Source organism: Pristiophorus japonicus, chromosome 12 (assembly GCF_044704955.1).
Source record: "Pristiophorus japonicus isolate sPriJap1 chromosome 12, sPriJap1.hap1, whole genome shotgun sequence".
NCBI lineage: Eukaryota > Metazoa > Chordata > Chondrichthyes > Pristiophoridae > Pristiophorus > Pristiophorus japonicus.
The window spans coordinates 207,392,576-207,418,031 of record NC_091988.1 but is presented as its reverse complement, the minus strand read 5'-3'; the positions used below and the strand labels follow the sequence as shown (position 1 = coordinate 207,418,031).

Here is a 25,456-nt window from a genome sequence, read left to right as displayed (position 1 = left end):
ACTGGGTGGCGGTGTGAGCTGTGAGGAGGACGTTAAGAGGCTGCAGGGTGACTTGGACAGGTTAGGTGAGTGGGCAAATGCATGGCAGATGCAATATAATGTGGATAAATGTGAGGTTATCCACTTTGGGGGCAAAACCATGAAGGCAGAATATTATCTGAATGGTGGCAGGTTAGGAAAAGGGGAGGTGCAACGAGACCTGGGTATCATGGTTCATCAGTCATTGAAAGTTGGCATGCAGGTGCAGCAGGCGGTGAGGAAGGCAAATGGTATGTTGGTCTTCATAGCTAGGGGATTTGAGTATAGGAGCAGGGCGGTCTTACTGCAGTTGTACAGGGCCTTGGTGAGGCATCACCTGGAATATTGTGTTCCGTTTTGGTCTCCTAATCTGAGGATGGATGTTCTTGCTATTGAGGGAGTGCAGCGATGGTTCACCAGACTGATTCCCGGGATGGCAGGACTGACATATGAGGAGAGACTGCATCAAATGGGCCTTTATACACTGGAGTTTAGAAGGATGAGAGGGGATCTCATAGAAACATATAAAATTCTGACGGGACTGGACAGGTTAGATGCAGGAAGAATGTTCCCGATGTTGGGGAAGTATAGAACCAGGGACACAGTCTAAGGATAAGGGGTAGGCCATTTAGGACCGAGATGAGGAGAAACTTCTTCACTCAGAGAGTTGTTAACCTGTGGAATTCCCTACTGCAGTGTTGTTGATGCCAGTTTGTTGGATATATTCAAGAGGGAGTTAGATATGGCCCTTACGGCTAAAGGGGATCAAGGGGTATGGAGAGAAAGCAGGAAAGGAGTACTGAGGTGAATGATCAGCCATGATCTTATTGAATGGTGGTGCAGGCTCGAAGGGCCGAATGGCCTACTCCTGCACCTATTTTCTATGTTTCTCTGTTTCACACAAGAAGAATAGTTATTTAGGCGAGGTATTGACAGCAGTGGAATTGTATCCGAGCAGGAATCAGCACTCACAGGAAAAGTGGCATGAAATTGAAACAAGTGGCAGGAGGAGAATTTCTGCCCTTGGGGAAAGGTGAAGACACATGTTTACTTTGTCTCAAAGCTGGGTCACAGCAGCAACATGTTCCAGATGCATGACACTTTCTCTGACACAAATGACTTAATGCAGAGGGGTATAAACATTTTGCACTAACTACAATCTCTGCTTCTTCCCCTCCTGATTTTCTCCCCTCACTTCCTCAAGGCATTGACTCAATCACTTCATCCAAGTGCCCATTGCTCCTCAGTGAAAGATTTCCCAGCTTCGAGAGGTTGTGGGACAGAGTTTGGCCACGTCAGCAGGGAGTTACCGCACGCTCACTACTGTGTCCATTCATTCAGGAGCAGGAGCTCGCGCCGATCCTCCCTGCACTAATTTAGATATACAAAAATATTTGAATGAGAAAAGACCAAGGAGTTGATCAACCCCATCCCTTCCACAGTCCCTTCCACAAATCCACTTCAACATACCACCCAACATCTCAATACTTCCTTCCTAACCCAGGTGTATCAATATCGCTAAAACCATCAATCCCCTTTCTCAGCAAATAACAATCTGAATTCATTCGAACGGTTGTCAGCTCATTAACAACCCATCAAAGACAATGATGCAAGTCCGTTACAAATATTATTAAAGATGTTGTAACAAGGCACTTGGAAAATCACAATATGATTAATCAGAATCAACATGGTTTTATGAAAGAGAAATCGTGTTTGACCAATCTATTTTTGAGGATGCAACTAGCGGGGTAAATAAGGGGGAATCAGTGGATCTAGTGTATTGGATTTTCAGAAGGCATTTGATAAGGTGCTGCGCAAGAGATTGTTATACAAGATTAGGGCTCATTGTTCTATTGACAAACATTCCCTATAAGCCACTGACACCCACAGCTACCTGGACTACACTTCCTGCCACCTCGCTTCCTGTAAGGACTCCATTCCATTCTCCCAGTTTCTCCGTCGCATCTGTTCTGACGACCCCACCTTTCACACTAGTGCTTCCGATATGTCTTCCTTTTTCCTCAACCGAGGATTCCCCTTTACCATGGTTGCCATGGCCCTCGACCGTGTCCGTTACATTTCCCACACTTCTGCTCTCACCCTTTCCCCTCCCTCCCAGAACCACGAAAGGGCTCCCCTTGTCCTCACCTTCCACCCCACCAGCCTCCACATTCAGCGGATCATCCTCCGCCATTTCCGCGTGATCCCACCACCAATCACATCTTCCCCTCCTCTCCCCTCTCAGCATTCCGAAGGGACCGCTCCCTCCGCGACACCCTGGTCCATTCCGCAGTCACCCCCAGCACCTCCTCCCCTTCCCATGGCACCTTCCCGTGCAAGCGCAGGAGATGCAACACCTGCCCTTTTACCTCCTCCCTTCCCATTGTCCAGGGCCCCAAACTCTCCTTCCAGGTGAAACAGCGATTTACCTGTACTTTTTACAATCCAGTATACTGTATTCACTGCTCACGATGTGATCTCCTCTACATTGGGGAGACCAAACAGATTGGGTGACCGCTTTGCAGAATACCTCCGTTCAGTCCGTGAGTGTGACCCTGAGCTTCCGGTCACCTGTCACTTTAATTGCCTGCTCCATTCCCACCCTGACCTCTGCATCCTCGGCCTCTTGCACTGTTCCAACGAAGCTCAATGCAAGATCGAGGAACAGCACCTCATCTTTCGTTTAGGCATCTTACAGCCTTCTGGACTCAACATCGAGTTCAACAATTTCAGAGCGTAACCCCTGTCTCTATTTTTTTTCTTTTTTTCTCTTTCCCACAGCTGTAGATGATTCTACCATTCCCATTTACACCCTAGCTAGACCCATCTTTTGTTTCTTAACTTGTCCCATTATCATCTCCTTTTGCTTTGCACCATCATCCCTTTTGCTTAATCTCTCCTGCGTCCCACCCTCTCATAGACCTTCCCTTTTGTTCCTTCCTCCCCTTCCCTCTTTCCCAGCTCCTACAGTTGGTTAAAAACCTGTCACATCTCTAACTTTTCCCAATTCTGACGAAGGTCATGGACCTGAAATGTTAACTGTTTCTCTCTCCACAGACGCTGCCCAACCTGAGAATTTCCAGCATTCTCTGTTTTTATTTCAGATTTCCAGCATTCGCAGTAATTTGCCTTTGTAGTAGGGCTCATTGGATTGGGAAAATATATTGGCATGGACTAAGGATTGGTTAAAGGACAGAAAACAAAGCGTCGGGATCAACGGGTCATTTTCGGGATGGTAGGCTGTGACTAGTGGATGTTGTAAGATTCAGTGCTTGGAGGTTGGTCCACAACCTACATCAATGGTTTAAATGAGGGGACTGAGTGTAATATATACAAGTTTGCTGACGATACAAAGCTAGGTGGGAAAGTAACCTTTCTACATTGAGGGAATCGAGGGATATGGGGATTGGGCGGGAAAGTGGAGTTGAGGTGGAAGTTCAGCCATGAACTTATTGAATGGAGGAGCAGGCTCGAGGGGCTGTACATCCGACTCCTGCTCCGATTTATTGTGTCCTTATGTAATACCTGGTTCATTTGCTTCTTCTTCTTCTTCATCATGTTCTTTGTCCTGAAAAACAGAGAAATTACTGATTTTGTTCTGTTTATAGATTTGTCACCATAGCTTTCCACAATCTCAGAAATGCAGACATTATTTTATGATGAATTTCTGTGCATCAGGCCAGCATTCTCTGGTCACATCCAGTTCAGACAGCTATAGAGTAACAGGAACATAAGAAATAGGAGCAGGAATCGGCCATTCGGCCCCTTGAGCCTGCTCCGCCATTCAATAAGATCATGGCTGATCCGATCATGGACTCAGTTCCACTTCCCTGCCCGCTCCCCATAACCCTTTACTCCCTTATCACTCAAAAATCTGTCTATCTCCGCCTTAAATATATTCAATGACCCAGCCTCCACAGCTCTCTGGGGCAGAGAATTCCACAGATTTACAACCCTCTGAAAGAAGAAATTTCTCCTCATCTCGATTTTAAATGGGTGACCCCTTATTCTGAGACTATGTCCCCTAGTTTTAGTTTCCCCTATGAGTGGAAATATCCTCTCTGTATCCACCTTGTCGAGCCCCCTCATTATCTTATATGTTTCGATAAGATCACCTCTCATTCTTCTGAACCCCAATGAGTACAGCCCCAACCTACTCAACCTATCTTCATAAGTCAACCCCCTCATCTCCAGAATCAACCTAGTGAACCTTCTCTGAACAGCCTCCAATGCAAGTATATCCTTCCTTAAATACGGAGACCAAAACTGTACGCAGTACTCCAGGTGTGGCCTCACCAATACCCTGTACAGTTGTAGCAGGACTTCTCTGCTTTTATACTCTATGCCCCTTGCAATAAAGGCCAACATTCCATTTGCCTTCCTGATCACTTGCTGTATCTGCATACTAACTTTTTGTGTTTCATGCACAAGGACCCCCAGGTCCCTCTGTACTGCAGCACTTTGCAATTTTTCTCCATTTAAATTATAACTTGCTTTTCTATTTTTTTTGCCAAAGTGAATAACCTCACATTTTCCCACATTATACTCCATCTGCCAAATTTTTGCCCACTCACTTAGCCTGTCTATATCCCTTTGCAGATTTTTTGTGTCCTCCTCACAATTTGCTTTCCCACCCATCTTTGTATCATCAGCAAACGTGGCTGTGGTGTGTGCTTGTCTGGCTGTTGTGGGAGGCACGAAGGAGATTCACCAGCAGCAAAAAGCCCACTAAGCACCAAGAACATAGTTGACAAATAATATATAACATGGAAGGGATGGAGGAGACCCTGGAGCTGGTAGCCAGGAACACTGGTGGCAGAGGGCTCCCAGTGGTCCCGAAGTGTGGCACTGCACCCCAAGGTGCCACACCCCCATTGCCAACCACACGAAAGCCAGCAACAACATCTTGCTTCTGGCTCGGAGCACGTTCCCACCTCGGGACTGTCCTCTCCCGTATCCATCCAAGCAGCGGTTCAGCCGTCATCCCCCCCCTCGCTAATGAAGCATCGCCTGAGGAGCTCCTCGATCAGGTGGCTTGGCGTCAGGAGGTGAAGGGGGAAGGGGTAGAGATGGAGAGGAGAAGCGGGGGGTGGGGGGGGGGGAAGAGTCGTTTTTTACAGAAATACTTATGATTTCAGACAAATGTTCGGTTTAAATGTTTTTATTTAACAAAACCTTGTTGCGCATTGGCTCAGATAGCTGCACCGTTACACGGTGGTGATTCCTTATCAAAGGGTATAATCACACTTAACTTCAATCAACTTAAACTTTAACTGTCACCAAGGTGATGCCCATCATTGATGTATGACCTGCACACCCAGCAGTGTGTTAGCCTTGTAAATAACACCAACATTCTTTCAGGCAAAGCGATCATTGATGAGCTCCTGACGTAAGAGTCTTGTAGCTATCATGCCACCTCGGGTCCTTTCATGCGGTCTTATAGGGGGGCGGGGGCATGGCTTCCGCATCAGCCTGATTGTCTGGGTCGATGTCAACATCCACCTCCTCGTTCTCCTCTTCCTCTCTCTGCTGAGGTGGACTGTCAGACTCATCAGGCAATTCTTGTCCCCTTCTGATAACCAAGTTGTGCAGCATGGAGCAGACCACCATGAATTGAGCTACCTGCTCAGGGTGGTATTGGAGCTCGCCTCCTGAGAGGTCCAGGTATCTAAAGCGCTGCTTCAGCATGCCAATGGTTTTCTCCACTAAATTGCGAGTTGCTCTATGGGTCTCATTGTATCGCCTCTCAGCCTCGATGTGGGTGTCACGCAGAGGGGTCATCAGCCAGGTGGCGAGGCCATATCCTTTGTCACCAAGCATCCAGCATTGACCTTGTGGCTGATTGTTAAACAAGTCAGATACAATGCTCTCACGCAGGATGTGCGCATCATGGATGCTGCCCGAAAATTGAGCATTCACTGCCAGTATAATTTGCTGGTGGTCAACAACCAGTTGGACATTCAGGGAGTGGAATCCCTTGCGGTTCCTGAAAACCTCTGCATCCTGAAAAGGTGCCTGCATCACGATTGCTCCCTGCACCTTGGGGAAGTTTGCAATTCTGCAGAATCCTAGAGCCCTCTCACTCTGTGCCTCCCTCGTCATAGGGAAGCTGATCAAGTCCCTCATGCGTGCGCGCAGGGCTTCAGTGACCTGTCTAATGCAGCGATGTGTGGCATGCTGAGACAGACCGCAAATGTCACCAGCTGTGGCCTGAAAAGAACCTGAGCATAGAACGACAGTGCCGCGGTGACTTTGACCTCAACGGATAGTGCAGTACTGATGGTGCTGGCAGGCTGCAGATCTGCCCTTATGAGCTGGCATACCTCAGTGATAACGCCTTTGTAGAAGTGCAGTCTCCGAAGGTAGGTTGTGTCGGGCAAGTCGAGGTAAGAACGCTTCTCCCTGTACTTGCGGGGGGTGTAACGTCTGGTCCTCCTCATCTGTCTGTCACGTCTTACATTGGGCACATAATGCAGTGGAGCATACCTTCAGCGATCTCGAGTCTGCAGCATGTAATTGGTCATCAAAAGAGGGTGAGAAAGGACAGGCCCCATTGCAGTAGCTCTCTGTTTTCCACCGATTGCTCACAAACAAGGAATGTTCCGACGAAGACACCTCTTCAATTCCAATCGGTCACAGTGTGGTTAAGATGTTTTTACAGATGTTCGCATCAACTCCAACGACATGCAGAGTATATCCGAACTCCGGCGAGGTTGAAGCACAGCAGCCTTTTAAAGGATGCGTCATGTGGTCTACAACATGGCATCCATAACGTTGTGGTTAGTTCCAGTTAGTTCCTGTTTTTCTGGGTGTTTTTCTGGGCGAGCGATATTGTGGGCGATATGTGTGTGAGGTGGTGAAAGTGACACTGGGCGATCTCATGGCCGCTAGTTTCGGTAAATGTGATCTTTACGACAAAAAAAAGTGGGCAGGCGTTAATATTGAATCTCGGCATTAATTCCGTGGGAAAGTAATCCGCCCAAAAAAAGTGGGCGGGCGGTAAGATTTTTCCCCGGCATTAAGCCCATGGGGAAAGTAACGCTCGGCGATAAGTTTCTGAAAAATGCCCATCAGTTTCCATTTTGTGCCAAAATGGGCGATATCCGGGCGTTATACGTAATTTCAGCAGTAAAATGGGCGTTAAGCATACAAAAAAAGTGGAGGTTCTAGCCCACAGTTTCTTGCTTTCTGTCTGCCTCCTTTTTTAAATAGGGGCGTTACATTTGTGGTTTTCCAATCCGCTGGAACCACCCCAGAATCCAGGGAATGTTGGTAAATTACAACCAATGCATTCACTATCTCTGCAGCCACTTCTTTTAAGACCCTAAAATGCAAGCCATCAGATCCCATTATTTTACCGAGCACTACTTCTTTAGTGAGAGTGATTATTTTTCATTCCTCCCTCCCGAAAGACCCCTTGATTATCAATTATTGGACTGTTTTCAGTGCCTTCCACCGTGAACATAAGAACATAAGAACATAAGAATTAGGAATAGGAGTCGGCCATCTAGCCCCTCGAGCCTGCTCCGCCATTCAACAAGATCATGGCTGATCTGGCCATGGACTCAGCTCCACTTACCCGCCCGCTCTCCATAACCCTTAATTCCCTTATTGATTAAAAATCTATCTATCTGTGATTTGAATACATTCAATGAGCTAGCCTCAACTGCTTCCTTGGGCAGAGAATTCCACAGATTCACAACCCTCTGGGAGAAGAAATTCCTTCTCAACTCGGTTTTATATTGGCTCCCCCGTTGTTTGAGGCTGTGCCCCCTAGTTCTAGCCTCCCCGACCAGTGGAAACAATCTCTCTGCCTCTATCTTGTCTATCCCTTTCATTATTTTAAATGTTTCTATAAGATCACCCCTCATACTTCTGAACTCCAACGAGTAAAGACCCAGTCTACTCAATCTATCATCATAAGGTAACCCCCTCATCTCCGGAATCAGCCTAGTGAATCGTCTCTGTACCCCCTCCAAAGCCAGTATATCTTTCCTTAAGTAAGGTGACCAAAACTGCACGCAGTACTCCAGGTGCGGCCTCACCAATACCCTATACAGTTGCAGCAGGACCTCCCTGCTTTTGTACTCCATCCCTCTCACAATGAAGGCCAACATTCCATTCGCCTTCCTGATTACCTGCTGCACCTGCAAACTAACTATTTGGGATTCATGCACAAGGACCCCCAGGTCCCTCTGTACCTCAGCGCTCCTCAAATTCTGTCCTCTTTAGCATCTCTGTTTATAACTGCTGAACCATCGGTGGCATGTCTTCAGCTGCCTGGGCCCGATGCTCTGAAACTCCCTCCCTAAACCTCTCCACCTCTCTTTCCTCCTTTAAGACGCTCCTTAAAACCGACCTCTTTCACCAAGCTGTTGGCCATCTGCCAGAATTTGTTCTTATGTGACTCGGTGTCAAATTTTTTTTGTGTCTTATAACACTCCTGTGAAGCACCTTAAGCCATTTTTGGTAAGAAAAATAGAAAACAGACTTTTTTTTAAAATGGTGAGAGATTGGGAAATGTTGGTGTTCAGAGACCTGGCTGTCCTTGTATACCAATCACTGAAAGTTAACCTGCAGGTACAGCAAGCAATTAGGAAAGCAAATGGTGTGTTGGCCTTTATTACAGGAGGATTTGAGTATCAGAGTAAAGACGTCTTATTGCAATTATATCAGGCCCTGGTGAGACCACACCTGGTGTACAGTTTGGGTCTCCTTACCTAAGGAAGGATATACTTGCCATAGAGGGAGTGCAGCGAAGGTTCACCAGACTGATTCCTGGGGATGGCAGGACTGTCATATGAGGAGAAATTGAGTAGACTAGGCCTATATTCTCTAGAGTTTTGAAGAATGAGAGGTGATCTCACTGAAACATACAAAGTTCTTACAGGGCTTGACAGGGTAAATGCAGGGAGGATGTTTCCCCCGGGCTGGGGAGTCTAGAACCAGGGGTCACAGTCTCAGAATAAGGGGTCAGCCATTTAGGACTGAGATGAGGAGAAATTTCTTCACTCAGAGGGTGGTGAATCTCTGGAATTCTCTGCCCCAGAGGGTTGTGGAGGCTCAGTCATTGAGTATATTCAAGGCAGAGATCAATAGATTTTTGGGCACTGTGAATTAAGGAATATGGGGATAGTGCGGAAACGTGAAGAGGAGGTCGAAGATCAACCATGGTCTTAGTAAATGGCAGTGCAGGCTCCACGGGCCGTAAGGACTACTCCTGCTCCTGATTTTTATATTTTTATGACACCATTCGTCAGTATAGTCAAAGCCAGCATGTTGTGATGGAATAATCTCCACTTGCCTGTATGAGTGCAGATCCAACAATACAAGCTGCTCGACACCATCCAGGACAAAGCAGCCTGCATGATCGACATCCCATCCACCACCTTCAACATTCACCCCCTCCACCACCGGCGCACCGTGGCTGCAGTGTGTACCATCTACAAAATGCACTGTAGCAACTCGCCAAGGCTTCTTCGCCAGCACCTCCCAAATCCGCAACCTCTACCACCTAGAAGGACAAGGGCAGCAGGCGCATGGGAACACCACCACCTCCACATTCCCCTCCAAGGGAGTAATATATTAGCATGGATAGAGGATTAAAAATGTAATAGCAGCGCATTTGGAAAGCAGTGACAGGATCAGTCCAAGTCAGCATGGATTTATGAAAGGGAAATCATGCTTGACAAATCTTCTGGAATTTTTTGAGAATGTAACTAGTAGAGTGGACAAGGGAGAACCAGTGGATGTGGTGTATTTGGACACTCAAAAGGCTTTTGACAAGGTCCCACACAAGAGATTAGTGTACAAAATTAAGGCACATGGTATTGGGGGTAATGTACTGACGTGGATAGAGAACTGGTTGGCAGACAGGAAGCAAAGAGTAGGAATAAGCGGGTCTTTTTCAGAATGGCAGGCAGTGACTAGTGGGGTACCGCAAGGTTCAATGCTGGGACACCAGCTACTTACAATATATATTAATGATTTAGACGAAGGAATTGAATGTAATATCTCCAAGTTTGCAGATGACACTAAGCAGGGTGGCAGTGTGAGCTGTGAGGAGGATGCTAAGAGCAAGGGGTATGGAGAGAAAGCAGGAATGGGGTACTGAAGTTGCATGATCAGCCATGATCATATTGAATGGTGGTGCAGGCTCGAAGGGCCGAATGGCCTACTCCTGCACCTATTTTCTATGTTTCTATGAACAGAAAACAGAGAGTAGGGATAAATGATTCATTCTTGGGTTGGCAATCAGTAACCAGTGGTGTGCCGCAGGGATCAGTGCTGGGACCCCAACTATTTACAATCTATATTAATGACTTGGAGGAAAGGACAGAGTGTAACGTAGCGAAGTTTGCTGACGATACAAAGATGGGAGGAAAAGCAATGTGTGAGGAGGACACAAAAAATCTGCAAAAGGACATAGACAGGCTAAGTGAGTGAGTAAAAATTTGGCAGATGGAGTATAATGTTGGAAAGTGTGAGGTCATGCATTTTGGCAGAAAAAATCAAAGGACAAGTTATCATTTAAATGGAGAAAGATTGCAAAGTGCTGCAGTACAGCGGTACCTGGGGGTATGTGCATAAAACACAAAAGGTTAGTATGCAGGTACAGCAAGTGATCAGGAAGGCCAATAGTATCCTGAAAAGGGGATGGAGTATAAAAGCAGGGAAGTCTTGCTACAACTATGCAGGGTATTGGTGAGGCCACACCTGGAATACTGCGTGCAGTTTTGGTTTCCATCTTTACAAAAAGATATACTTGCTTTGGAGGCAGTTCAGAGGTTTACAAGGTTGATTCCGGAGATGAGGGGGTTGACTTTGAGGAGAAGTTGAGTAGGATGGGCCTCTATTCATTGGAATTCAGAAGAATGAGAGGTGAGCTTATCAAAACATATAAGATTATGAGGGGGCTTGACAAGGTGGATGCAGAGAGAATGTTCCCATTGATTGAGGAGACTAGAACTAGAGGGCATGATCTTAGAATAAGGGGCCGCCCATTTAAAACTGAGATGAGGAGAAATTTCTTCTTTCAGAGGGTTGTGGATCTGTGGAATTCGCTGCCTCAGGGAACTGTGGAAGCTGGGACATTGAATAAATTTAAGACAGAGATAGACAGTTTCTTAAACGATAAGGGGTTATGGGGAGCGGGCAGGGAAGTGGAGCTGAGTCCATGATCGGATCAGCCAAGATCGTATTAAATGGTGGAGCAGGCTCGAGGGGCCGTATAGAAACATAGAAACATAGAAAATAGGTGCAGGAGTAGGCCATTCAGCCCTTCGAGCCTGCACCGCCATTCAATAAGACCATGGCTGATCATTCCCTCAGTACCCCTTTCCTGCTTTCTCTCCATACCCCTTGATCCCTTTAGCCGTATGGGCCATATCTAACTTCCTCTTGAATATATCCAATGAACTGGCATCAACAACTCTCTGCGGTAGGGAATTCCACAGGTTAACAACTCTCTGAGTGAAGAAGTTTCTCCTCATCTCAGTCCTAAATGGCCTACCCCTTATCCTTAGACTGTGTCCCCTGGTTCTGGACATCCCCAACATTGGGAACATTCTTCCTGCCTCTAACCTGTCCAGTCCCGTCAGAATTTTATATATTTCTATGAGATTCCCCTCTCATCCTTCTAAACTCCAGTGAATACAGGCCCAGTCGATCCAGTCTCTCCTCATATGTCAGTCCTGCCATCCCGGGAATCAGTCTGGTGAACCTTCGCTGCACTCCCGCAATAGCAAGAACGTCCTTCCCCAGATTAGGAGACCAATACTGAACACAATATTCCAGGTGAGGCCTCACTAAGGCCCTGTACAACTGCAGTAAGACCTCCTACTCCTGCTCCTCCTTCTTATGTTCTTATGTAAGTCACACACCATCCAGACTTGTAAATATATCGGCCGTTCCTTTATCATCGATGGGTCAAAATCCTGGAACTCCATCCCTAACAGCACTCCATCCCTAACAGCAACTCCACCACACGGACTATAACGGACTACAGGGCTGTAGTAATACCCGCCCTCATGTATGGCTCAGAGACGTGGACCATGTACAGTAGACACCTCAAGTCGCTGGAGATATATCACCAACGATGTCTCCGCAAGATCCTACAAATCGCCTGGGAGGACAGACGCATCAACATCAGTGTCCTCGACCAGGCCAACATCCCCAGTATTGAAGCACTGACCACACTCGATCAGTTTCGCTGGGCAGGCCACATTGTCCGCATGCCAAACATGAGACTCCCAAAGCAAGTGCTCCATCCGGAGCTCCTCCACGGCAAACGAGCCAAAAGTGGGCAGCGGAAACGCTACAAGGACACCCTCAAAGCCTCCCTGATAAAGTGCGACATCCCCACCGACACCTGGGAGCCCCTGGCCAAAGACCATTCCGCCCTAAGTGGAGGAAGTGTATCCGGGAGGATGCTAAGCACTTCGAGTCTCATCGCCGAGAGCATGTAGAAACCAAGCGCAGGCAGCGGAAGGAGCATGCAGCAAACCAGTCCCACCCCCCCCTTCCCTCAACCACTGTCTGTCCCACCTGGGACAGGGACTGTGGTTCCCGTATTGGACTGTTCAGCCACCTGAGGACTCACTTCAGGAGTGGAAGCAAGTCTTCCGAGGGACTGCCAATGATGATGATGGTGACAGCGGTTGAAGAAGGCGGATTATCACCACCTTCTCGAAGACAATTAGGGATGGGCAATAAATGCCGGCCTTGCCAGAAACATCCGCATCCCAAGAACAGAGAAGAGTAAATCCAATAACCCAACAACAGTGTGTGGTGGATGGGCCGCGCTGCGAATGAGCAAATATTCTGGAGGGTAATACAGAAAGCTTAGTGATTATTGATTCAACAACACATGAGATTCGTCCTCAAGTTGTCCAAATTAACCGATCTTGTTTTTGCACTTTAGGATTTATTCACCAATGACAAAGTTCTAAAAACAGGCATATCAAATTCAAACTAGCCGAGCCAAAGAAGAAATGGAAGAGTGAATGGGGCCGAGCTTGCCGAGCTCCAAGGACCATTGCTCGGATTGTTGCCACATAGGGCCCCAGGGTCGCAGGTTGGACAACCTCGAGTTACAGACAACAGAGTAGAGCTGGAGTCAAACCTAGGTCAGAGATTACTAATCCAACCAGTCTCAATACAACTGGCGCAATGTGTTGCAATGATACATTAATAGAAAGGTTTAGCAAAGCTGTTCAATAGTAATGTCCCTTTAAGTATAAATTCTGGAGCAGTATAAATTGACTATGACACTTTACCTTCATTGCCCCTAGAGATGCGTAGTATTTCGACCACCAGTCCAGCTCCTCCAGCTTGATCTTTTCCTCATATTCTTCAGGTTCGTCCTTTGCCAATTTAGGTTTAAGCGGCAGTTTCTGCATTGGTATCTGAGAGAAAGGACAAGGGGCCTGTTCAATCATAGCTCCTCTCCCTCAGCGTTTTGCATTCTGCCCCGGCTGACATATACTCCCTCTACTTCCATTCTCCATGTCAGCCCAGATATTGAGAGTCAGCAGGATACTGTTTGTAGGGAGGTATCACAACGGAGCCTAATTGTGCTCTCACCCAGAGTTCTCACTCACACACACACGTGCACAAACACATGCTCACATACTCATGTTCACACTCACTCACTCTCGCACATACACACACTCGTGTTCATACACACTCACTCACTCTCGCACATACACACACTCGTGTTCACACACACTCACTCACTCTCGCACATACACACACTCGTGTTCACACACACGCACTCACTCTCGCACATACACATACACACACACAATAGAAATGAATGGAAATAAGAATTATTCTGCCGATTCGCTATCACCTGTTTTACACTATTGCACAATCCATCCTGATTTATGCATTCCTCACTTCCTGTACATACAAAGACAGCAATAATTCTCTTCAAATTGTTGGTACCAGTGTTAAATGGTAACAATGCTTGTCTTGGTCCAGTTCCTATAAAAGATATAAGAGACCTCTTTTGAAGACTTCCCCTCATCACAAAGTAATTAAAGATAAAGGGGGAGAAATTTGGTCCCGCCCCATTTGGGGGAGCTAACAACCAAGGTCTCTTGTGTGCAACCTTGTCAAAAGCCTTTTGAAAGTCCAAATACACCACATCCACTGGTTCTCCCTTATCCACTCTACTAGTTACATCCTCAAAAAATTCTAGAAGATAGAGGTTGTGGCTTTGAGAAGTGCTGCTGAAGAAGCCTTGGCAAGTTGCTGCAGTGTATCTTGTAGATGGTGCACACTGCAGCCACGGTGGTGCAGGGAGTGAATGCTGAAGGTGGTGGATGGGGTGCAGATTAGCAGATTACCTAATTTGTGACTGATATTAGCAGATAGTGTTTGACTGTCTATAATGGGCCCAAGTTTCGAGCCGCGCCTAGAACAGCGCAGTCCCGACCTGGACGCCCGTTTTTCGCGCCACAAAGTGCGCCTAAAAAAAACTTCCAGAGTCTCCAGCTCCCTGCAGGTCGTTTGCAGCTTGGTGCAGCGCAGCACGAGCTGTAGGGGGCGGAGCCAGGTCCCTGCGCTGAAAACAGGGACCTCTGCACATGCGCGCTACAGTGGGCACGCATGTGCAGTAGCTCCAGGCGCCCAAAACTGTGTGGGAGGGGCCGAAGCACGCAGCCCCTAGCCCTGGCCGAATGGCCTCACTGGGGCTGCGTGAATAAGGCTCCTCCCACGCCCAGCTCCTGCTTCCTCCCGACCCGACTCAACTCCCGCTACCCCCACCCCGCCCCTGGACCGGATCCGACACCGACCCGACTCCCGCTTCCCCCCCCGCCCCCGGACCCGACACCGACCCGACTCCCGCTTCCCCCCGCCCCCCCCAACTGGACCCGACCTGACCTCCCTCTCCCTCCCACCACCCCCCCGACCCGACCCAACGCCACCTACCTGTAAATCTGGTGCTGGGGACGGGCCCTGCCCGAAGTCTCGGGCCTTTCAGCCTCCCTCCCCCTTCTCCTTTCCCCCCCCATCTCCTTTCCTCCCCTCCCCCTCCCCCCCATCTCCTTTCCCCCCCTCCCCCTCCCCCCCTTCTCCTCGCCTCCTCCCCCTCCCCCCCACTTCTCCTCCCCCTTCTCCCCACTTCATCCCTCCCCCTCCCCCTTCTCCCCCCTCCCCCTTCTCCCCATCCCTCCCTCTGCTCCCCCTCTCTCCCTCTACCCGCCTCCTCCCCCTCCCCTCGCTGTCAGAAACACAGACACTGACAGACAGAGAATGAGAGAGACACACACACAGACAGACAGAGAGATAGAGACACTGACAGAGACACACTGGGGGGTCATCCCAGCACGCTGTTGGAGGGCTCCCGGTGCTGCAGTCGGTAAGTAGAAAATGTTGTATTTATTGATTTAAAAAAAAAATTATTTCTTATTAATTTTTTTTGATTGATTTATTGGTTGATCTATTGATGTTTTTATCATTTATTATTGATGATGGCTCTTTATTTGTAAAACTGAAGTGTTTAATGTTTGTAAATTTCCCTTTAAACCCCCCCCCCATTCCCTACGCCTGATTTTCTAAAGTGTAGACAAGGTTTTTTTGAGCGTACAAAAATCTTCACTTACTCCATTCTAAGTTAGTTTGGAGTAAGTTTTCACTGACGAAACTTTGAAAACAGGCGTAAGTGGCCGGACACGCCCCCTTTTGAAAATAAAATTCTGTTCCAAAGTGAAACTGTTCTAACTGACTAGAACTGGAGCAAACTAAATGGCGAGAATTCCGATTTCTAAGATACTCCGTTCTACACCAGTTGCTCCTAAAAATCAGGAGCAAATCATGTCGAAACTTGGGGCCATAGAGTGGAGTTGCCGCTCAGTAACATTCAGTGGTCCAGCTCGTAGGTCGAACAAACCCAGCACAATGGGTGTGGCTCCGCGAGCAGTGCAGCGGCTCACACTTACCTTAAGAATATCGAGGCGTCTTTTCTTATTTTCAGAAGATGCCACTTCTGGTTCAACGGAGATTGCGATTTGTGCCTGCGTGTTGCCATTGGAAACCGATTGTGCATCAAACTTTTCTGTAAAGTAAGAGACAAAAGTGATTGGGGCTGAAATTGCCCCTCTCCATAAGGCCTGTTACCACCGCAAATCGGCTGCCATGCTGCAATAAATGCTGGCCCTACCAGGGACGCCCACATCCCATGAATGAATTTTTCAAAAGCTATTGGTCATCTGTCCCAATATCTCCTTATGTGGCTCGGCGTAACATTTTGTTTTATAACATTCCTTGAAGCACTTTGTGACGTTTTACTATGTTAACGGCACCATATAAATACAAGTTGTTGTTTATTTCTCAAATACAAGGGCACAGAGGCCAGTTGGGAAGTGTGACTGAGTACTACCCAAGTGGTGCAGTTCCTGAACTTGCAGAAACAGCAGGGAGCCACTCCTGGTCCCTTTCTATCATTTATACGCTTTCCTTACTTAGGGCTTTGGCAGCAACATCCTCAGGTTTTGGATTCTCCTCTAGTTCCTTCAGGGAAAACTGTTGCAGGCTTGTGACGGTGTACGACCCCACAAGCACCGTGCGCCCGAACGCACGCTGCTCTATCACGAAGATGCTCAAGGGCGGGTGAAGGTACATCTGCTCCGGGAGTTCCTGTGAAACAAAAGTTCCAATTACACAGGATTATATCGGATATACGGCACCGAAACAGGCCATTCGGCCGAACCAGTCCAGGCCAGTGTTTATGCTCCACTCGAGTCTCCTCCCGTCTTTCCTCATCGAACTCTATCAGCATAACCCTCTATTCCCTTCTCCCCCATGTGTTTATCCAGCCTCCCCTTAAATGCATCGATACTATTCACCTCAACCCCTCCTTGTGGCAGTGAGTTCCACATTCTCACCACTCTCTGGGTAAAGAAGTTTCTCCTGAATTCCCCATTGGATTTCTGGGTGACTATCTTATATTGATGGCCTCTAGTTATGCTCCTCCCCACAAGTGGAAACACTCTCTCTGTATCCACTCGATCAAAACCTTTCATCATTTTAAAGACCTCTATTAAGTCATCCCTCAGCTTTCTTTTTTCAGAGAGAAGAGACCCACGGGCCAGAATTGCCCCTTTGCGCAATGCCGTTCGGACCACCAGCCGATGCTAACAGGGTGCTAATGGGTTTTTGCTGGGGCGCAGCGCACACAGCGCCCCCCAGGGGTCGGCGGGTGAAAAGAGGTTTGCGCTAAGCCCCGGCTGTGACATCATCACCTTATCGCTGCCGTGGCTGTGGTGCCCTTAAAGGGGCGGTGCTGCTGCCGCCATATTTTTATGTGTTGTTCAGGCCACCAACAGGCAGGCTGGCATCCCCTCCAGCCACTAACCTGGCCGACACCCTCCCTGGTGCTGCTCAGATCACAGCGGCCCTCTCCGTTAGGAAAGGCGTGTGAGTACATGCTTATGTCAGCACCGATGCATTGACGTTATCAGTGCCACGAGCTGTCCGGGAGCGCCGCAAGAACACACGCTGACCGCCCCCACCATTTGTTTTTTCCTAGAAGAGGGAAATCCATGCCGGAGCAAAACGGAGTACTAATTCAAATTATGTGCTGCAAACCCTAGCCTGTTCATCCTTTCCTGATATGTATACCCTCGCATTTCTGGTATCATCCTTGTAAATCTTCTCTGTACCCTCTCCAGTGCCTCTATATCCTGTTTACAATATGGCGACCAGAACTGTACGCAGAGCTCCAAGTGCGGTCTAACCAAGGTTTGATACAGGTTTAGCAAAACTTCCCTACTTTTCAATTCTATACCTCGAGAAATAAACCCTAGTGCTGGGTTTGCTTTTTATGGCCTTGCTAACCCGTGTCGCAACATTTAGTGATTTGTGCATTTGTATCCGAGGTCCCTTTGTTCCTCTAACCCACCCAGACTCACACCCTCCCAGTAATAAGTAACCTCCCTATTCTTCCTACCAAATGTAACACCTCACATTTATCTGTGTTGAACTTCATTTGCCAATTATATGCCCATTCTGTAAGTTTATTAATGTGCTCCTGTAATGTGTTGCAGTACTGCTCAGTATTGACTATCCCCCAATTTGGTGTCATCCGCAAATTTAGAAATTGTGTTTGAATCCAAAGTCTAAATCGTTCATATAAGTTGTGAACAACAGTGGTCCCAGCACTGATCCTTGTGGAATATCACTGCCCACCTTCTGCCACTGTTATAGCTACCCTTTACCCCTACTCTCTGCTTTCTGTCTTGAAGCCAGCTAGCGATCCATTCTGCTCCTGGTCCCCTGACTCCACATTCTCTGACCTTGTTCATCAGTAGGATCTTGCAGGATCTTGCAGAGACATCGTTGGTGGTATTTCTCCAACGACTTGAGGTGTCTACTGTACATGGTCCATGTCTCTGAGCCATACAGGAGGGCGGGTATTACTACAGCCTGTAGACCATGAACTTGGTGGTAAATTTGAGGACCTCGTCTTCGAACACTCTTTTCCTCAGGCGGCCGAGGCTGCACTGGCGTACTGGAGGCGGTGTTGAATCTCCTCATCAATGTCTTCTTTTGTTGATAAGGGGCTCCCGAGGTATGGGAAACGGTCTACGTTGTCGAAGGCTGCGCCGTGGATCTTGATGAATGGAGGGCAGTGGTCTGCGGCGAGGACAGGTTGGTGGAGGACTTTTGTCTTACGGATGTTTAGAGTAAGACCCATGCTTTCATACATCTCAGTAAATTAGTCGACAATGTCCTGGAGTTCAGCCTCTGAGTGTGCGCAGACACAGGCGTTGTCCGCGTACTGTAGCTCAACGACAGAGGTTGCAGTGGTCTTGGACCTGGCCTGGAGATGGCGAAGGTTGAACAGCTTCCCACTGGTTCTGTAGTTTAGTTACACTCCAGCGGGGAGCTTGTTGACTGTGAGGTGGAGCAATCCAGCGAGGAAGATTGAGAAAAGGGTCCTCGACCAGGCCAACATCCTCAGCATTGAAGCACTGCCCACACTTGATCAGCTCTGTTGGGCGGGCCACATGCCAGACACGATACTCCCGAAACAAGCGCTCTACTCAGAACTCCTTCATGGCAAACGAGCCAAAGGTGGACAGAGGAAATGTTACAAGGACACCCTCAAAGCCTCCCTGGTAAAGTGCGGCATCCCCACCGACTCATTGAAGGTTGGCATGCAGGTACAGCAGACGGTTAAGAAAGCAAATGGCATGTTGGCCTTCATAGCGAGGGGATTTGAGTACAGGGGCAGGGAGGTGTTACTACAGTTGTACAGGGCCTTGATGAGGCCACACCTGGAGTATTGTGTACAGTTTTGGTCTCCTAACTTGAGGAAGGACATTCTTGCTATTGAGGGAGTGCAGCGAAGATTCACCAGACTGATTCCCGGGATGGTGGGACTGACCTATCAAGAAAGACTGGATCAACTGGGCTTGTATTCACTGGAGTTCAGAAGAATGAGAGGGGATCTCATAGAAATGTTTAAAATTCTGATGGGTTTAGACAGGTTGGATGCAGGAAGAATGTTCCCAATGTTGGGGAAGTCCAGAACCAGGGGTCACAGTCTAAGGATAAGGGGTAAGCCATTTAGGACCGAGATGAGGAGAAACTTCTTCACCTAGAGAGTGGTAAACCTGTGGAATTCTCTACCACAGAAAGTTGTTGAGGCCAATTCATTAAATATATTCAAAAAGGAGTTAGATGTAGTCCTTACTACTAGGGGGATCAAGGGGTATGGTGAGAAAGCAGGAATGGGGTACTGAAGTTGCATGTTCAGCCATGAACTCATTGAATGGTGGTGCAGGCTCAAAGGGACGAATGGTCTACACCTGCACCTATTTTCTATGTTTCTATGACTCCTGGGAGTCCCTGGCCGAAGATCGCTCTAGGTGGAGGAGGTGGATCCTGGAGGGTGCTAAGCGCCTCGAGTCTCGTCAGCGAGTACATGCGCAGGCTGCGGAAGGAAAGCGCAGCAAACCTGTCCCACCCTCTCTTACCGTCAATGACTGTGTGTCCCACTTGTGGCAGGTTCTGTGGCTCTCGCATTGAACTGTTCAGCCCCCTAAGGACTCATTTTAAGAGTGGAAGCAAGTCTTCCTCGATTCCGATCATCAGTCTATTATGGGGTACCTTATCGAAGGCCTTTTGAAAATCTAGATAAATTACATCTACTGCATTACCATTGTCTACTCGCTCTGTTACCTCTTCAAAAAATTCAATGAGTTTGGTCAAGCAAGGCATTCCCTTTTGAAATCCATGCTGACTATTTGTTATTATATTTTTGGTTTCTAGATGTTTTTCTATTTTCTCCTTTAGTAGGGATTCCATTATTTTTCCTACCGCCGATGTTAAACTGACTGGTCTATAATTCCCTGGACAGGTTCTATCCCCTTCTTAAATATAGGTATTGTGTTAGCTCTCCGCCAGTCCTCTGGCACTACACCTTTTTCTAAAGAATTATTAAATATCTGTAGTATTGCCTCTGATATCTCTTCCCTAGATTCTTTTAAAATGTGTGAATGTAATCCATCCGGAGCAGGGGTTTTATCCTCGGAGTTTGATTTGTTTATTTAATATATCCCCTCTCTTTCTTTTAAATGTACTTATCTCATCAACCAGTGTCATGTCCACCTGTTCTATCTCTCTGGTAAATACTGAAGCAAAGTAATTATTTAATATTTCTGCCATCTCTCTATTGTTACCTGAGGTATTATCCTGTCTATCCTTTAATGTTCCTATTCCTATCCCAGCCTTCCTCTTTTTATTGATGTGCCTGTAAAATATTTTACTGTTTTGTTTTATGTTCCTTGATAATTTAATGTCATCGTCCCTCTTTGCCTTCCTAATTATGTTTTTGATTTCTCGTCTAATCTTTTTGTATTCTCCCTTATCATGCACTCCCCTGCTGTCTATGTACTTGGTCTATGCCTCTTTCCTTACCCTCAATTATTCCCTTATGGCTTTATTCATCCATGGAGTCTCATTAGTGTTTAGCTTGTTTTAATTAAACCAACCTGGCCAAGAGATTGATTAAGAGGGAAAAAAGTAGAGTATGAGAGTAAACTTCAAGGAACATAAAAACCGACTGCAAAAGTTTCTACAAGTACGTAAAAAGAAAAAGATTAGTGAAGACAAATGTAGGTCCTTTACAGTCAGAAATGGGAGAATTTATAATGGGGAACAAGGAAATGGCAGACCAAGTAAATAAATACTTTGGTTCTGTCTTCACGGAAGAGGATACAAACAATGTCCCAGAAATGCTAGGGAGCCAAGGGTCTAGTGAGCAAGAGGAATGAAAGGAAATGATTATTAGTAAGAAAATAGTGCTGAAGAAACTAATGGGACTGAAGGCAGTTAACTCCCCAGGGCCTGATGATCTGCATCCCAGAGTACTAAAAGAGGTAGTCATGGAAATAGTGGATGCATTGGTTGTCATCTTCCAAAATTCTATAGATTACAGAACAGTTCCTGCAGATTGGAGGGGGGCAAATGTAACCCCACTATTTAAAAAAGGAGGGAGAGAGAAAACAGGGAACTACCGACCGGTTAGCCTGACATCAGTAGTAGGGAAAATGCTAGAGTCTATTATAAAAGGATGTAATAACGGCAAACCTAGATAATATCAATGGAATTAGACAAAGTCAACATGGATTTATGAAAGGAAAATCATGTTTGACAAATCTACTGGAGTTTTTTGAGGATGTAACTGATAGAATAGATAAGGGAGAACCTGTGGATGTAGTGAATTTGGATTTTTAGAAGGCCTTTGATAAAATCCCACATAAGAGGTTAGTGTGCAACATTAAAGCACATAGGGTAATGTATTGGCATGGATTGAAAATTGGTTAACTGACAGGAAACAGGGAGTAGGAATAAACGGGTCTGTTTCGGGATGGCGGGCAGTGACTCGTGGGGTACGACAGGGATCAGTGCTGGGGCCCCAGCTATTCACAATATATATAAATGATTTGGATGAGGGAACCAAATGTAATATTTCCAAGTTTGCTGACGACACAAAATTAGGTGGGATTGTGAGTTGTGAGGAGGATGCAAAGATGTTGCAAGGCGATTTAGATAGGTTGAGTGAGTGGGCAAACACGTGGCAGATGCAGTATAACGTGGATAAATGTGAAGTTATCCACTTCAGTAGAAAAAACATAAAGACAAAGTATAATTTAAATGGTGATAGCTTGGGAAATGTTGAGGTACAGAGGGACCTGGGTATCCTTATACACCAGTCATTGAAAGCAAACATGTAGGTGCAGCAAGCAGTTAGGAAGGCAAATGGTATGTTGGCCTTCATTGCAAGAGGATTTCAGTACAGGAGCAAGGATGTCTTACTACTGTTATACAGGGCCTTGGTGAGACCGCACCTGGAGTATTGTGTACAGTTTGGTCTCCTTACCTAAAGAAAGGATACACTTGCCATAGAGGGAGTCATGTATTCAACCAGCATTGTAACCCATGTATAAACTGACAAGTTGTCCACTGTGAGAACAATGACCACTAGGTGGTGAACTTGTGGGAGACACTCCTAACCTGGACTTTCAGGTATAAAAGGGGAAGCTCCACCCACCTTCATCACTTGAGTGCTAAGGAATAAAGGACAGGCCACAGACTGACCTTCTCTCAAGCATGGGCCTCGTGTGCATTTATACTGTATAGTAAGGACGTATCAATGGCGACGAGAAACTGGGATTTAAACCACGTGAGCATGGCCACTAGCAGAACAGACGAGAGGTACTGTGTTAAGGAATGGTTGGGACAGAGATTCAACATTGTTAAAGCAGCACACAGTTCTCCAGGCAGACAAGGGCAATCGGGCATGCCCCAACATGTAGTCGAACCCAGAGGGGGAGTTCGACAGAGACAATGGCAAGCTGAACGGTGATTCACACCATTGCAAGGGATAATGCGGCCAGTAATGGGGCCATCAACACCTGTTAATGGCGCACTCAAGGACAGTCACGGGGCAGTCAGGGACGATCGACTGGCAAGGGACCTTTTGTTTCCAACAACAGCTCATGTTGGAAGCGTGGAGGCACACACTTAGCCGGAGTTTGCAGAGATGAGCAAAATACCTGCAGAAATTGCAGAAATGAACGCTGGGGGAAATCGCTGGAAGCTGAAGTTCAGCGAGTTCATGTGGAGCACGTATACAGTTCATACACCAGGACGCCACCAATAATGATGAAAGTGCTCCTCAATGGCATCCCCGTATCAATGGAGTTAGACACGGGGGCCAGCCAGTCCCTGATGGGTATCAAATAGTTCAAAAAGTTGTGGGCGTCCAAGGCCAGGAGGCCAAAATTAATCGCCGATTGACGCACAGCTACGGACTTACACAAAGGAGGTCATTCTGATGCTAGGCAGCGTCACGGTAGTCGTGACCCACAAAGATTCGGAGAACAGGTTGTCCCGGGGGACGGTCCCGCACTACTGGGGAGGAGTTGGCTTGCTGTCATGAATTGGAAATGGGACGATGTCAATGCAATTTCCTCTGTGGAGCGAGTATCATGCTCGCAGGTCCTGGACAAATTTGACTCATTATTTCAACTCGGCATTGGCACTTTCATGGGGACCAAGGTAGTGATTCACATAAACCCGGACGCCAGGCCAGTACACCACAAGGCCAGAGCGGTGCCGTATGTGATGTGGGAAAAGATAGAAGGCGAATTGGACCGCCTGCTGAGGGAAGGCATCATCTCGCCAGTCAAATTCAGTGACTGGGCGAGCCCGATTGTGCCGGTGCTCAAGGCGGATGGGTCGGTCAGGATATGTGGCGCTTACAAGGCCACCATCAATTGGGTGTCACTCCAAGACCAGTACCCGCTACCGAGAGCGGAGGACCTTTTGCAACGCTATCCGGTGGCAAACTTTTTTCAAAATTGGACCTGACCTCAGCTTACATGACCCAGGAGCTGGCGAGTGAGTCGAAGAAGCTGACCACCATCATGACACACAAGGGGTTGTTTGAGTACAACAGATGTCCGTTCGGGATTCGCTCGGCCGTCGCAATCTTCCAACGAAATATGGAAAGCCTCCTCAAGTCAATTCCAGGGACGGTGGTTTTTCAGGACGACATCCTCATCACGGGTTACGATAGTGAAGAACACCTCCACAACCTGGAGGAGGTGCTACGCAGACTGGACCGGGTAGGGCTGCGACTGAAAAAGGCGAAGTGCGTCTTCCTAGCTCCAGAGGTAGAATTCCTGGGGATGAGGGTAGCAGCAGACGGGATCAGCCCTACTGCGTCCAAAACGGAAGTGATCCAGAGAGCACCCAGACCCCGTAACACGACGGAGCTGCGTTCATTCGTGGGGCTCCTGAACTATTTTGGTAACTTTCTTCCCAAATTGAGCACGCTGCTCGAGCCGCTACATGTGCTCCGACGCAAAGGTCACGAATGGGTCTGGGGGGTCAGCCAGGAAAGGGCTTTTAATAGAGCACACAATTTGTTCGGTTCCAACAATCTGTTAACGCTATATGACCCGTGTAAGAAACTTGTGTTAACGTGCGATGCGTTGTCCTATGGTGTCGGGTGTGTGTTGCAGCATGTCAATGCCAAGGATCAGTTACAGCCGGTACCTTATGCCTCCAGAAGTCTGTCCCAGACAGAAAGGGGCTACAGGATGGTTGAAAAGGAGGCGCTCGCATGTGTATATGCGGTAAAGAAAATGCACCAGTACCTGTTTGGCAGGAAATTTGAGCTGGAGATAGATCACAAACCCCTAACGTCCCTTTTGGCCGACAACAAGGCCATAAATGCAAATGCATCGGCCCGCATACAGAGGTGGGCACTCACGTTAGCCGCCTATGATTATACAATTCGGCACAGACCGGGCACTGAAAACTGCGCCGATGCACTCAGCAGGCTCCCACTAACCACCACTGAGGGGGCTACCGAGCATGGTGCTGAGATGGTCATGGCTGTTGAAGCTTTCTGAAGCGAAGGCTCACCCGTGACAGCCCGTCAGATCAAAGTCTGGACAAATAGAGACCCGCTATTGTCTCCAGTCAAGAAATGTGTCATAGAAACATAGAAAATAGGTGCAGGAGTAGGCCATTCGGCCCTTCTAGCCTGCACCGCCATTCAATGAGTTCATGGCTGAACATGCAACTTCAGTACCCCCTTCCTGCTTTCTCGCCATACCCTTTGATTCCCCCTAGTAGTAAGGACTTCATCTAACTCCCTTTTGAATATATTTAGTGTCCTGAATGGGGACTGGGCAGCCACGTACAGGGCATGCCCTGAGGAATTTAAACCATTTCACAGGCGCAGGGATGAACTCTCGATTCAGGCCGATTGGCTACTGTGGGGAAATCGCGTAGTCATGCCCCAGATGGGCAGAGAGATGTTTTTCAGAGAACTCCACAATGGGCACCCGGGCATTGTCATGATGAAGGCAATTGCCAGGTCACACGTTTGGTGGCCAGGGATAGACGC

At 47.6% G+C, this 25,456-nt stretch overlaps 1 protein-coding gene across 2 annotated transcripts in view; it reads right to left on the bottom strand.

The window, feature by feature from the left end:
* The window catches only part of fer1l4 (fer-1 like family member 4), a 229,219-nt gene that overhangs the window by 75,395 nt on the left and 128,368 nt on the right, over positions 1-25,456 (bottom strand). For both annotated transcript variants that reach the window (XM_070896525.1, XM_070896526.1), the window contains 4 exons: positions 16,488-16,662; positions 15,966-16,081; positions 13,296-13,424; positions 3,544-3,586 (listed from right to left, as the gene is read on the bottom strand). In XM_070896525.1, coding sequence (XP_070752626.1) covers positions 3,544-3,586; positions 13,296-13,424; positions 15,966-16,081; positions 16,488-16,662 — 463 coding nt within the window. The remainder of the gene's footprint in view (positions 1-3,543; positions 3,587-13,295; positions 13,425-15,965; positions 16,082-16,487; positions 16,663-25,456) is intronic.